Source organism: Odontesthes bonariensis, chromosome 6, assembly GCF_027942865.1.
Source record: "Odontesthes bonariensis isolate fOdoBon6 chromosome 6, fOdoBon6.hap1, whole genome shotgun sequence".
Taxonomy (NCBI): domain Eukaryota; kingdom Metazoa; phylum Chordata; class Actinopteri; order Atheriniformes; family Atherinopsidae; genus Odontesthes; species Odontesthes bonariensis.
Window position 1 is genome coordinate 38,220,588 of NC_134511.1, and position 14,375 is coordinate 38,234,962.

The following is a 14,375-nucleotide window of genomic DNA, read 5'->3' on the forward strand; positions in this document are numbered from 1 at the left end:
AGTCAAAGACAGACTTGTTTTAGCTCAGAAAAGCAAATCCTTCTCTAGGAGAATCAAGACTGAGAGATGCATGTTGTGTTTTTTTTTTCTCCTGGCAATCAGTTTTGGGGAGTTGCACTTTAAACCAGGCGACAGTAAGCTGGAGATAGCTGTCAACATCATCGATGACAACATCCCTGAAGTGGAGGAGTACTTCCAGGTTAGACTGAAGAATCCAAAGGGTGGTGCTGAGATTGGATTTGGTGGTCTGGTGAATATTTTTGTCCCAACTAACGATGACGCCCATGGACTCATTGGATTTGCTCAGGTGAGGAGATACACCTTGTGCGAGGTTGTCATCATGTTACAGTCATTGTGTTAAGCATCATTATTCATTTACCACATTGTAAATAATCAAAAGGTGATTTATAAGTATTAAGTGAAGCTGTTGTAATCTGTTATAATATATTTCCAGAATTCCTTGTATATGGAGGTAGAGGAGTTGGAACAAAGTAATCAGATTTCTTTCACTGTGGAGAGGAAAAGAGGGACTTTCGGCAGACTGACTGTTCACTGGGCTGCTAATGGTAGTTTGGCGGACATATACCCCACTTCAGGAGTGGTGAGTAACTTTTGCTGAACTTACAGACCTAAAAACGATTAGAATATGTTTGAACAACTGTTTTTTTCCGATATAAAAACTAAATTATATGTAATACTTTCACAATTATTTGTGGGTAAATGTAAGATTTTATTTTTAATCAAAGGTGACGTTCTCAGAGGGCCAAACATTAGCCATCATCTCAATGGCTGTGATAGCAGATGGTTTACCAGAGCTAGAAGAGAGTGTCAGGATTACCCTCTTGGATGTCACCACTGTGGGCCTTCAAGACTTGAGACACGCTGCAGTCATAGACAAGCAGCGATCTCAGGCACTGCTCACCATCTTACCAAATGGTTCTCCCTACGGTGTGATTGGATGGCATCTGGACTCACAGTTTGCTCGAACAAAGGAACCACAGAGTAAGAATATTTTAATAAAAGAAATGCTTTAATGACTGGTTCATTGACAGTAAATGTTGATTTTTGCCAGATCAGAGTGCAAACAGGTCCATTGTACCAAACTCTATTACATTACATTAGTCCTAAACCATTTAAATACTAATCCTAACCTCAGTTATGATTTCATTTTAGTCCAATTATAGCCTCTGTAAATTCAGCTAATTGTGGAATACCAGCCTTGAGAAAAAAAAGCAAAATACCTGTTCTGTGTTTGTGTTTTTCTAAAAAGAGTACAGTAATCACACTTTTTGCACAGATGAGATGTGCTTATTTCTAAGATGTCAACAAATTGAGAATTTGTCTATTTATTTGAGGCCATCCAAATCAAACAAGTCTGAGTAGAACAGTAGCATACTCACACTGTTGGGCATATTTTTTCTATATTTTTACTGATCCAAGGTGTTGACATATGTTTCATTGCAGGTTCTCTAAATACTCTCTGTCTCTCCCTCTATCTCTCTCTCTCTCTCTCTCTCTCTCTCTCTATGTATATGTATATATATAATTTGATTATGTAATATTTCTGTTGTTTAAACATTAATTTAGTTAACTCAGTCCCATTTGTACTAATCTGCAGGGACTCCAGTCAATGTGACTCTTTCTATAGTAAGGGAGAAGGGCTCCTCGGGTCAGCTGGCAATCCATTACCAGACCAAGCCAGCTCTGTACCAGCCCCAGTCCAATCAAGCCACTGCAGGAGAGGACTACTTAGCAAAAGATGACACCATTATCATGATAGATGGTGCTACAGTGGCCCTTGTCACTGTAACAATCTTACCAGTAAGGATGGAATGTTTAATGATAGAGAAGTTGACTAAATCGGCTATCACCCCTTTGCTTTTCCATTATTTAGTGTGAATATGCATATGTTTCTTTAAGGATGACATCCCAGAGCTGAAAGAGAGCTTCCTGGTCAATATAACTGGAGTACAGCTTATTAGAGGGTCAGCTGGAGCCGGGCAGCCCAGTGTGAAGAGGCCTGGTATGGAAGTAGCAGAGATTACCATAGAGGAGAATGATGATCCCAGAGGGGTTCTACAGTTAAATGTTTCTGAGGTGAGCACAGAGCATGCTGATGATAAAATATTGATGTTATCAATGGAAATTAAATATATGAGCCACTTTAGAGACCTGTTTGGTTGGGATTTTTTTCTTTAGAATAATGACACAACTAGAGCACTGAATAGATTATGAAAATGTAATAATGTTTCATGTGTTGAATTTCTTTTTAACATTCTTTATGACAATTGGACATTACTAAATATCTGTCTAGGATACCCCTGGAAGTGTGTTGGCCTATGAGATACCACCACCAGACAACATTTTCCATTTGTCAGTGGTGCGACTCGCTGGTACAATTGGTAGACTGGTCATTTACTGGGAGGCTCAGCCAATCACTGCCGATCTTAATGACTTCAGTCCCGTATCCGGAAATGTCACCTTTCCAGATGGCCAGGTAAAGTCAGATTCACTGTTCTGAGCTAAAATTTAAATCCCTGTGTTATAAATTGGCTTTATTCTTAGACTTTATGTATTCATATTCTGTAGTTCTCTAGATAATCTATTTTACGGTACACTCTGCTCATACAACACAAATGTATGTCCAACACTTTAAGATGACGTAGCGGGATAAAATAACTGGGTCAGATAAAGCGTCTCTTAGGACAGATAGGTCTGGTACAGTAGATGCACGCCTGAAACAACACGCACACACACACACATCGCTTATCACATCCAAAGAACATGACGAAGACGGTGGATGGCCTGCTCACAGCATGAGTAAGTGTTCAATGATACGTTGTCAAGTGTAGGTACAACCTCTGTGATAAGGGTGAACATAAATATGAAATGTTTCCGGATCTCTGGGCTTGGTTGGACGGATTTCATGCGAGAACTCTGTCTCTCCAAGTCCAGCGCTGATACTTGACCTGTGACCTCCAATAAATACTTTGTTTAACTTAAGACTGCTCCAACTGGTTCTTGGGCTTCCAATATAAAGAATTGGATCTAACACCTGAAAATCACATCTGGCCCTGAGATTTAAAGAGTGTTGACTTGTGTTTCTACATTTATTTTAGAAAGAAGCCAAAATTTCCATCACCATCTTGGATGATGAACTAGTTGAGACCTTAGAAACCTTCAGAGTGAATTTGTTGCGTGTTATTGGTGGTGCTCGTCTCGGACAAGTGACCTCAGTAACCATCAGCATTCCACCCAATGACTCACCTCTTGGAAATTTTGGATTTCAAGAACTGGAGGTACATATTAAAAATCTCTATTGTCATTATAGTGATTTTCACTTACTTATATCTCCCCCTGATGCACAGGAAGTGCTTACATGTCACATGTCTAAGGGCAATTTGGTAAAGGTTAAAATCCTGCAGAAAACAACAAAACTTTGTCTCTAATGAATTCAATGCCGATAATAGTGCTTTTTTTATTATCATTTTTATTATTTAGGTTTTCTATGCACCTGTCAACCATGTGTGTGTCAGACAGCATATAATCAAAAGAGTCATAATATCTAATTCCCTTTCAGGTCTCGATTAATGAACCAGAGTTTGTGAATGATGCTGCTGCTATGGCGACACTAACTGTGCTGCGTAGTGCAGGAGGTGAGGGCGCAGTGACACTTGTGTGGCAATTGGAGGACCCCTCTGTAGATGACCTTTCACCCATTAATGGAACTCTTGTCTTCACTGAGGTACAGTAGAAAAATGTGGCATTGTTTTCTCACCAGGTGTTAGGTTATTTCTTGTAAATGACTTATTTAGAAAGTTGCAGTTGTAAATTCCTTCATGAAGTCTGCATTTCTTTTCTTATTTTACAGACTGAGAATGCAAAGTCATTTGTGATTAGAGCCCTCGCAGATGATGTCATTGAAGGAGATGAGCATTTCACTGTGCGGTTGTTTCCTGCTGACAGTGGGGCTGTCATTGACCCCTTAAATGGTTTGTAAATATAAAATAATGTCAAATTGCATCTACTGTTTGAGGAAAAGTACAGAATTTAGAGAATACAATAATAATCTCTTCCTTATCGGCCCTATCTTCCCTCATCTATCTTGTGTAGGTGAGGTCACCATCACCATTAGGGCCAACAAGGCTGCCATGGGGATTATTGGAATATCTGAGTCATCAAGGAACATCATTCTTGGAGAACCTCAGGGAGATTATAATGGAAGCGTCGTGGTCAGGTGAGATACATGTCAATTGCAAATAAGACAAAAATTAGCTTGAATTATGTACTTTGGTTTATTCTTCTCAAATGTCAAAAGAAAATTGAGTGTACTTGTCTAATCAACAGCCTTGTGCGAGGACCAGGTGTGTTTGGAGAGGTACAGGTGTACTGGAATATAACTCCAGCTGTGTTCTCTGAGTTTGAAGCAATTTCTGGCACTGTTACCATGAGAGACGGACAGTCATTTGCCACCATTACTCTGAAGGTAATGATAAATGTAATTTCAGTTAATCAAAAAAATAAAGGTATTGTCTGAGCAAAATGCTGCAGAAGAAAACTGCATCATAACTCTCTTTCTGAGTGGTTTCCATTTCTCTGTCATATGTATTATGATGTTAGGTCCTGGATGATGATCTCCCGGAAGAGCGTCGTGAGTACCAGCTGTCACTGACCTCTGCTACAGTAGGACTGGAAATAAGTCTGATAGCCAAGCATGCCAGGATTACAATGGCAGCAAGCGACAACCCGTATGGCCTTTTCTCATTCGCACAACGCCAGCTCAGGGCAACAGAAGAGAAGGGACTGGTGAGGTCATGAAAATGAGACTGATGCATATATCAATCTACTTCATTAAGCATTAGTCAGATTAACAGATGAGGCATTTGTATGCTGTTCCCTGATATGGTGTAGCGTCAAACTTTGCCCACAGCTGTGTCTTTTTCTATCTTCGCCACAGGTAAATGTTACAGTGAATCGGTCTTTTGGGAGTTTTGGCAGTGTATCGGTGACCTATGAGACCTCAGAAAACACAGCGGTCAGTGAAGTGGACTTTGTTCCAGCTTCAGGACAACTACTGTTTACCCCAGGCCAAACCTCACAACAAGTCACACTGCATATTCAAGATGACCATCTTCCAGAGGGGCCTGAGATGTTTTTTGTCAACATTACTGACGTAGTGCTGGTCAATCTCAGGTAATGAAAGGTTTATAAGGTGGAGTGGATTAGTGACTATGGTGGCGGGAAAGTTTATAATAGCTTCAGCATGACAAAAGATTGTAGGCTGTACATGAGGCTGGAAGATCCAAGTTATCCATACAAGCATTCCAGAGCCTTATTTTATATGCTGAACTGATTTGAATTAATTCCATATCCCGTGTCTCCCTCTTGTGGTCAGTGCTGTGGACTACACAATAAGAGAGTCAGGACTCCAGCTGGACCAGCCTCCAGGTGTAGGCAACATCTCCTCTGTTGTTGTGATCATACTGCAGAATGACAATGCCGAGGGTATCCTGGAGTTCATGCAGGACTATATTTACTTCACAGGTAAAGGTCAAAACAAAAGCATTCAATTTTATCAAGTGAAGTGAGTGAAAAACACAATAGATTTCAGCTATGGTATACTTTTCCATGATAGAATGTGCTACATATGAAACAGAATTTATTATATATATATACGGTATATGTTTTCTTTCTGTTCTCTGTCTTTAAGTTGAGGAGGACGCAGGAACTGTATTGATCCCAGTGGTGAGGAGAGTTGGCTCTTACGGAACGGTTTCCGCTAACTTTATTTCAAGAGGCTTGAGTGCAACCCCTGTCCTCGACTATATCCTGAATAATGGCTCTGTAACGTTTGCCAATGGCCAGAATATCAGCTACATAAATATCACTGTTATAGACGATCTCGACAGGTGAGAGTCAAATTGTCTTCTCAAGCTACATCAAGTTAAAAATAACCAATTTTAGGCAATACTGTAATATGTAAGTTATATAAATCTAATTCTAACTTACCTAAACAACTGAAATTGTGTTCCCCAGTGAGCATGCAGAGATATTTGAGGTCCTACTGGTTGGAGCTACAGGAGGAGCTGTTCTAGGCTCCCAAAATGTTGCAAGGGTAACAATTGGCAAGAGTGACTCTCCCAATGGGGTGGTTCGTTTCGTCAATGAAAGTCTGATCACTGTGGCAAACCCTAACTCCACTCTGAAGCTCAGTCTTGTTTTGGAGAGAGCAGAAGGCCTTTTGGGGAATGCAACGGTATGAGGAATCGAGCAAAGATAGAAAATCACATCATGCAGATTTTGTCAGATCTTGGCTTATCCTGAAGCCATGTCATTCAGACTTGTCTTTCCTTTTGACAGGTTGCTTGGATCATCCTTGGCCCTAACAGTAGAGAGGTGCTTTCCCCAGTCAATACAGACATTAGAGGGCCTGTGAATGGGTCCTTCTTCTTCAGGGATGGAGAGGAGGGTACAGGCACCATAGAGCTCCGGATTCTCCCCCATGGTGAAGTGGAAGTGGAAGAGACATTTGTTATAGAGCTCAGCATTCTTTCTGGAGAGATGGATGTTGATCCTCAGGCCGGTTCTGTAACACTGAAGGTACTTCTCTATCACGGCATCAGGATTAGCCAGCTTTGACAGTTCCAATTCCAAAGCGCTTTTTTCTGAAGGAAATCAGCACCAAACATATCTCTGCTCACCTAATGTGTTTTTGTATCGCAGATAGAGAAGTTTGGTGATCCGAATGGTATTGTCCAGTTCACTGACGATGCTCTTAGAGAGCGTGTCATCAATGAATCCACAGAATTAGAGGGTCCTCTCAATATTTCTCTGCTGATTACACGCAGAGAGGGTGTCATGGGCAACATCACAGTAAGATCATATCAGAAATGTACATTTGTTCCCTTTTTGTCATGTCAGTTATTTTATCTGACACTTTCTAAATGTATTCTTTGTGGATATAGTTATATTGTGAACACAACTATACTTTCACTGCAGGTCCACTGGCAGATACAAAGTGACTCAGATGTAACAGGTGACTTCCTCATCTTAGCTGGCTCAGTGATAATCCTGGAAGGCCAAAGGGAAGCTGAAATTATCCTTAGCCTGATGCCCGACACAGTGCCAGAGCTGGAGGAACTCTACATTGTCCAGCTCACATCTGTGGAGGGTGGTGGTACTCTGGATGCCAACCCAAACCTGATCAGAACCCTCATCAGGTTTGTTCCTCTAAATCTGTATAAAAATGTAGGTGAACACTCAAAGATAGAATTAACTTTAAATGCATTCTCTCCTATTGTCTTTAGGGTGCCTGCTAATGATGAGCCCCATGGTGTGTTTTCCCTGAACCCTGAACAACAGTCTATAGCGATTGTGGGCTCAGGCTCTGAGGTCACCAGAGCTCTGGTTTTGAATGTAACTCGGCTTGCTGGTCTGTTCGGCAACGCCAGTGTGGGCTACAGGATCAGTGGAGGTGTAGATGAAGTGATGGACATTGAGGAGATATTGGGAGGACAAGCTGAAGGAAGGCTTCTTTTGAGAGAGGGACAGACCTTCAGTACAATCACTGTGCCCATTAGCAACCAGGTAAGGGAGAGGATGCTTCTTGACTCTCACATAGAGACATGTGTTTAGGAATAACTAACTTGTGAATGATTTGAATTTAAAAGAAAGCATAGTTCATATTGTTTTGAAGAACTCATTTGTGTTGAATCCTTTCCAAACACTTTTCTTTTTGTAGGTGTTTTTGTCATTTGGTTCAAGCTTTACAGCAGAACTCACTGATGTTAGACTAATCAGTGCTATCCAAGGCTCAGGGCCTCGCCTTCTTCAGGAGACCAGCGTTGCTACGGTGACAGTACCTGAGGAAGCGGCCAGCTCAGAGGTGAGTGTGAAAGTGGTTTTAAATACTGTATGTATGACTGGTTTACTTTTGTTTTTTATTGTCCTTGGTGAAGAGGATACAAAATAGCTAAATATTCCTCTAAATTAAATAATTTCATTGGTTATGACCATGATGGATAAAAATTCATTGATATAATGCAATTATTTTCTTTACACAACTGCTGACAGGAAAATCAACCATCAGTTTGTTCAACAACAGTAGTCTGAGACTGCATTCCTCAACATAAAATTAATGGAAAAAAAAACTAGAGCTGGACCAACATCAATGGTTAATTACTTTTAAGCCATACCCCAACTCTGCTAAAGTTTTCATGTAAATCTCTCCTTAACTTTTTTAGTAATCCTGAGAAAATAAGAAATACTTAATGTTGTTGGTAGAGGCAACTTTTTCTCGGTCTCTCTGGAAGACAAACTTAAATGTACTGCAACATATTCCTCCATAACATTCACCCTTCTCAGTGAGTTACAGAATTTTCTACTGTTTTCTATATGTGGGCAATGAGATAAAACCCTTATCATCTACGCTGTTTCAATTGTGTTTGGCAGGTTGGCTTTGCATCACTGGCTCTGCAGGTTTTAAGCATAGAAACAGGGAGATGTGAGGCAAAGGTGACACGAACAGGGTTATTTGGGGACATCAGGGTGCAGTGGAAAGCTGGATTTCCTTCGGGACAGGCTCCTCCTGGCTTTAAAACCGGGCCTATTGTCCCAAATTCAGGTAAGAGAGATCTGAAAAGACTGAGTTACAACTGGACATACTTACATATCACTGTACATCAACCCAATAGTACTACTTTATTCAGCAGCATCCCAATCAAAGACTTTGCCTTTCATCTCATATTATAATAGATTACTGTGTTTGTATACCACACACTTGGTACACCAATTTGGTTAGTATGCCTATGCTAAACACACTAATTGAAGGTTTTCTAATTATTTGTACATTATGTGTTCCTTCTGTATATTTAGGCTCACTAACCCTGGCCCATGGAGAGAGGACTAAAGCCATATCTTTTACAGCTGTTGCTGATGGGTTAGAAGCAGCTTCCTATGCTATACACCTCACTGTTGCCACTTCCAGCACTGCTGCAAGTGGTGCTGTAAATCTGAGGTAGTTTTTAAAAAGTGGTATTAAAACATGGTGCTGCCAGTCGATGTAAATCTGTACCACTGATCACTTATGCGGGCCTCTGTCTATCACACTACCCAGGTCAGGCTTTACGGTGGCAGAAGTGGAACCACTGGGTATCTACCAGTTTGCCCCTGATTCTCGCCAGCTCGTTATTGCAGAGGACATCCAAACTATCACACTTTATGTTCAGAGACTTTATGGTTCTCGTAGTAACACCACCCAACTGTCCTATACAACAATAGATGGCAGTGCAGCAGCAGGAGAGGACTTTATTGCTGTGCCAAACGGACGTTTGGTCTTTGACTCACCTCACCAAACCAACACTTCTTTCCGTCTCTCTATACTTGATGACCCCACCTCAGAACCTGATGAGTACTTTCACGTCAACTTAACAAATATTCAGGTTCTAACCCCTGACTTAGTCTGGGCACAGACCTCTCCTCGCCTCAGCTCTGAGCACAGTTTGGCCACAGTCACCATCCTGGCAAGTGATGCCACTGGTGGAGTGCTGAGTATTGGACCCGGACTTGTCCAAGTACCAGAGGACCGAGATGAGGCAACACAGCAGGAGCAGAGGGTTGTTCTGAGGGTGCGCAGATCTGACAGCGTTGCAGGGTCTGTGAGTGTCCGGGTCCAAGCATATGGAGGTGTGTGTATTTGTTTTGTTTGTTTGCACTGGTAATTGATGTAGTAATTGTCTTATGCCATACTGTGTGTAATTTAGCTCAAAGAACTCAAACATGTGTCGTGTGGTTATATTCAGATGGAAGTACAACACCTCCTCCTTTCATTCTGGAACCTGCTGGGACCCTTGCACAGGAGGAGCAGGACTTCCGATTGGAGTCAGCTATAGTGTCTCTGCAGGCCGGTGAGGATGAGACAGAAGTTATCCTCATCATCCTGGATGACTCAGAGCCAGAGGGACCAGAAGTATTCTTCATCTACCTTAGTGATCCGGAGGGAGGAGCTCAGATCACAGACAGTCCATACCAGGGCTTTGGGGCTTTTGTCAAGATCACAATCCTTGGTAAGAAAAATAAAAATGAGTAGCATTAATGTTTTACTCAAAGTGGGTTTTAGTGAATTCACACAATCACAGTCCTTTTATTCAGCCATTTGTAGAGGCCACATTGACAGCAGTTACAGTTTGTCATCAATTTTGGCAGTTTAATCCTGTTCTTCCTGGAAAGTCGGATTAAGTTCTGTCAGATCATTGTTGAAGCATCTGTGAACTACTGTCAAATGGGATTTGAGTCTAGATTTTTGTTTGCCTCTTATTGATAATCACTCTAACTTCGTTTTGGCTGTAAGTATGCTATACAGGTAATTTTTGTGCAGAAAGGTGAACTATTTAGTCTCACCTCACATCTACTCTGAATCAGATTTTCTCACAGACTTCTAATGCAGTTCTGAGCAGTTTCCCAGCCAGTGCTGCTGCTCCTGAAGAATGATGCTGCCATCACTATGCTTCACTGTAGGAATGGTCTTAGCTACATGACAGGTAGTACTAGGTGTTCACTAGACATGACGTTTGGAGTTCTGCCCAAAAAGTTTACTGTTGATGTCATCAGACCAGAGAACTCTTTAAATCCAGTCAAACGTTTAGCTGTCCAGGAAGAATCAGATTAACTTCCTTTGACTTTAATGAAGTTCTGTTGAATGGTTGTTCTTCAGGCAGGTTTTTCCATCTTTGCAGTAGTCTTCGGAAGCTCCGTTAAAGTGACTGTTAGATTCTCAGTCACCTCTCTGACTATGGCCCTCCTTACGCTGTCGGTTTTTATCATCTCTTTGTCAACTCAATTTGACAGCCATCTTCCTCATCCTTAATGACTCAGAGACCAAGTTGTCTAGGAAATATATGAGTGGTTCCAGACTTCCTCCATTTTACAATTATGGAAGCCAAGATGTTCTTAGAAACAGGAAACAGGAGCTTTAGAAATGGTCTAATACACTCATGTTGATATACGCCTTGTCACAGTTTTACTACTGAATTCTACAGAGACCTTGGTGGTCATTGTAATAAACTTTCTCCCATTAGTCAGTGTGTATTGTAGGATATTATAAACCGTTTGAATGTTTTATTATAAATTCATTAGTACAAACTACTCTGTTTGTAACTAACTAACTTTTTTTTTTGTTCTCTTTATACTCTACTCATACAGGGAGTGATTTCCATAATGGTATTGTAGGATTTAGTCTTAGCTCTCTGATGGGACAAGTGCTTGATGAGGATTCAGAGAATAGAACTGCTCTGCTCCGTCTGCAGAGACAAGAAAACAGGTAATATAAAAATACAGTTTGATATTTACTAAAATTTTGTTCGTTAAAAAAGGATGGTAATGAAAACCTTTCATCTGGAAATGATTCTATTATCAGCTGCCACCAGAATGAGTTTTTCTTTTTTTGTAATTATTCACTTTCTTCATCTGCTCAGAGCCTTTGAGGATTTACAGGTGTCATGGAGAGCTACATTCAGCAAGGATTCTCTGAGTCTTGTCAGTAATGGAGTTGACTTAACCACACAACTTGTGCAGACCTCAGGAACAGTGATCTGTAGGAGAGGAGAGATACACTGTGTCCTCACTCTAGAGGTTCTGGATGATGAGGTAAGAGGGAGGCAGAGGGCCCCAGTCAAAGCAGCACCACAGCATTTTGTTATCTTTCTGACCTTTGAATGGGTTAAGCCGAATCGTACAAGGTGGGATTATAAAGTTGGTGAAATACTGATATTATGTACGTGTAGTCATAAGAAGTGCAGTGGGGAATAAAGTCAAACAATTGCTCATCTGTGTTGTTGTAGGAACCAGAGTACCAGGCATGGTTCTTGGTGGAGATTTATCAAGTGGGTGCCGGAGCTGCCATTAATGAGACCACTCGTTTTGCCAACATCACCTTAGCAGAGAGCGACAACCCACAAGGGGTTGTGTACTTTACCGTGGGCCATAGACTGCCCATCGCCACACTGATGACCACAAGGCTCAGTCTGCAGGTCTACAGACAAGCAAGCACAGCTTCACCCATGGCTCTGCAATATCGCACAGTGGTAAGAGAGAACAATAATACAATTAAAGATAATATTTTCAGAGATAATCATTTTGGACAATATTATATATGGCCCGAAATTATTATCTTTAATTGACAATGTGCATAGATATTAAAACTGAGTGCCAATAGCAAGACTGCATTAACTTTCAATATTACTTACATGTTCATGTCATTTTATGCCCCCTGATTTCATTCTGTTTTCAAAATATGCAGCCGTCCTTAGATTAATAATGGAAACAATGTTTCTGTATTTATCAGAGAGATCAAGGTTTTCTTCTCTACTCACTTCTTTAATCTGATTGCAATATTCTATCTCTCTGAGAGCTAATGATTTTTGACATCTACACCCAGACAAAGAGCATGCAATGTCCAGTGACACTCTTTTTGATATGGGAGATGAAAGTAAGAGAGTGTCTGCTGTACTCAAAAATCAGAAAAACCTTACAGAGACACACGATCAGGTCATCTGCTTTCATCTCTTAAAAGATGTTGCTAGACAGTGGGTTTCTGTATAATCAAAGCTCTGTCCTCATATGGTTATGCTTTCATGGGCCACAAGTAGAATGTGGACCAGAACTGTGCACCAAATGAAAGTCTGAACTATAATCAGTTTATTGTCATCATACAAAAAGTTCACAAATTATGAAAGCAACTCTTCCTCATATTGCAGATTTGAACTGAGTTTACCTCAAAATATGTCTCATTTTCCTTTAGGAGCTTCCCAGGCCAGAGATGGTGGGTCCCTATGTGATCTGGCCTGCTAAAGAGGGGATGGAGTTTCCCAAACAGGAGGGCCAAGTAACCTTTGATGCTGGGCGTCAGATCACGTCACTAGACATATACCTGACACCTGACCTCGCCTCGTCCTTACCCACGCCAAAGCGCTTCCAGGTTGAGCTCTACAATCCCACTGGGGCAGCCAGTGTTCACTCTCAGTTTGGGCTCGCTAATGTGACTCTGGTGTCAAATGCAGCGAGTGAGGCTGTGTGGGTCTTATTGGACCAACTGCATCAGCCTCTTGATTCAACTATATTAAATCGAATGCTGCAAGGACTTAAGAATAAGGTCATTTCTCCTCTCACACGTGAGCAGATGACTGCTGTGCTTGAAGCGCTGGATAAGGTGAGAGGGTTAAAGCAAAGATGAAGGACAAAAATATTTCTTCTTCTAAACTCCTAACTTCTAAACTTCTAAGACTAAATGGATAAAATAAATAGTAAGGAAGAGTTCTGAGAGTCTTATTTATATATATATATATATATATTGGTTAAAATAAGAGATTTGGATTTTAAAGAAATACTGCATACATGTACCAGATAAACAAGTGCTACATTGATGCTCTCAGTACGCTGCTCTGATTTTACAGTCTTCATATTGTGTTTGTTTGTCCCCTGACTAGTGGAGACACCACTGTCATTTGATATGGAATAATGTGTGAGGAGGATAGTGTAGAAATGCATTAATCAGCATTAGGTTATGTGGGAGTCTATAATATAAACCGAGAGTGAGAAGAAAAACAAAAGGAAACACTGCAGACAAAAAGACGTTAATGCACAACCAAACACAGAAGAGATAGTGACTTTAGAGAGAAACAGAATAACAGATCTGTTACAGATACATGTATGTTGTATGGTTTGTCATTCTTTCTAACCTTCTCTTTCTCCTGAGCCAGGTGCTCACAGAGGCAGAAAAGGCTCCTTTACAGGGGAGCAGCCGGAATTTGACCTACGACCTGTTGTGTGCCCTGGCCAATCCCACCCGAGTTGACACCAGAGGTCTCAGCCACCTTGCTGAAGTAGCAGAGCGATTTGCATTCTCTCTCCTCACACATAGCCAATGTGAGATGTGAGTAGCAGTGTTTGAACTGAGTGAAGAAATTATGAACATGTTGCTGTGTCTAACAGATAAACACAATCTTACATTTAAGTTACACCATGCTTGATGTGATAAATGTTTTCTTTTTTTGTGATTCCTCCAGAATGGGTGCCCTGCTGGAAACATGCCCATATTTGACCATATCAGCCTACCAGTGGTACCCCACACAAATTAATGGACACAAATTTAGGGGCCATAATGCAGACTTCTTCCAGCTTCCAGATACACTGCTGCCAGTTCCAGCAGTCTCAAATGCAATCTGTGGCAACCTGAGCAGGATTCAGATGACTGAGTTTAGAACCGAGCACTGGTTTCTCACCAATGATACATTCACAGCTGTCAGTGGGAAGGTAGGGAACCGTTGGTGTAGTTTTACCCCATTTGAAGAGCATTAGTCTCTTGTTAATTTTACTATTAT

The 14,375-nt window shown here is 41.0% G+C and overlaps 1 protein-coding gene across 1 annotated transcript in view; it reads left to right on the top strand.

The window, feature by feature from the left end:
* The window catches only part of adgrv1 (adhesion G protein-coupled receptor V1), a 106,670-nt gene that overhangs the window by 46,907 nt on the left and 45,388 nt on the right, over nt 1-14,375 (top strand). The window contains exons 55-85 of the mRNA XM_075468731.1: nt 103-307; nt 455-601; nt 747-1,002; nt 1,619-1,821; nt 1,921-2,097; nt 2,315-2,497; nt 3,120-3,299; nt 3,581-3,745; nt 3,872-3,992; nt 4,114-4,237; nt 4,348-4,486; nt 4,621-4,806; nt 4,958-5,193; nt 5,396-5,544; nt 5,711-5,909; nt 6,037-6,256; nt 6,361-6,600; nt 6,724-6,873; nt 7,000-7,220; nt 7,308-7,587; nt 7,742-7,885; nt 8,452-8,623; nt 8,875-9,016; nt 9,116-9,684; nt 9,801-10,064; nt 11,200-11,317; nt 11,472-11,643; nt 11,838-12,080; nt 12,797-13,204; nt 13,755-13,927; nt 14,061-14,307. Coding sequence (XP_075324846.1) covers nt 103-307; nt 455-601; nt 747-1,002; nt 1,619-1,821; nt 1,921-2,097; nt 2,315-2,497; nt 3,120-3,299; nt 3,581-3,745; nt 3,872-3,992; nt 4,114-4,237; nt 4,348-4,486; nt 4,621-4,806; nt 4,958-5,193; nt 5,396-5,544; nt 5,711-5,909; nt 6,037-6,256; nt 6,361-6,600; nt 6,724-6,873; nt 7,000-7,220; nt 7,308-7,587; nt 7,742-7,885; nt 8,452-8,623; nt 8,875-9,016; nt 9,116-9,684; nt 9,801-10,064; nt 11,200-11,317; nt 11,472-11,643; nt 11,838-12,080; nt 12,797-13,204; nt 13,755-13,927; nt 14,061-14,307 — 6,433 coding nt within the window. The remainder of the gene's footprint in view (nt 1-102; nt 308-454; nt 602-746; nt 1,003-1,618; nt 1,822-1,920; nt 2,098-2,314; nt 2,498-3,119; nt 3,300-3,580; nt 3,746-3,871; nt 3,993-4,113; nt 4,238-4,347; nt 4,487-4,620; nt 4,807-4,957; nt 5,194-5,395; nt 5,545-5,710; nt 5,910-6,036; nt 6,257-6,360; nt 6,601-6,723; nt 6,874-6,999; nt 7,221-7,307; nt 7,588-7,741; nt 7,886-8,451; nt 8,624-8,874; nt 9,017-9,115; nt 9,685-9,800; nt 10,065-11,199; nt 11,318-11,471; nt 11,644-11,837; nt 12,081-12,796; nt 13,205-13,754; nt 13,928-14,060; nt 14,308-14,375) is intronic.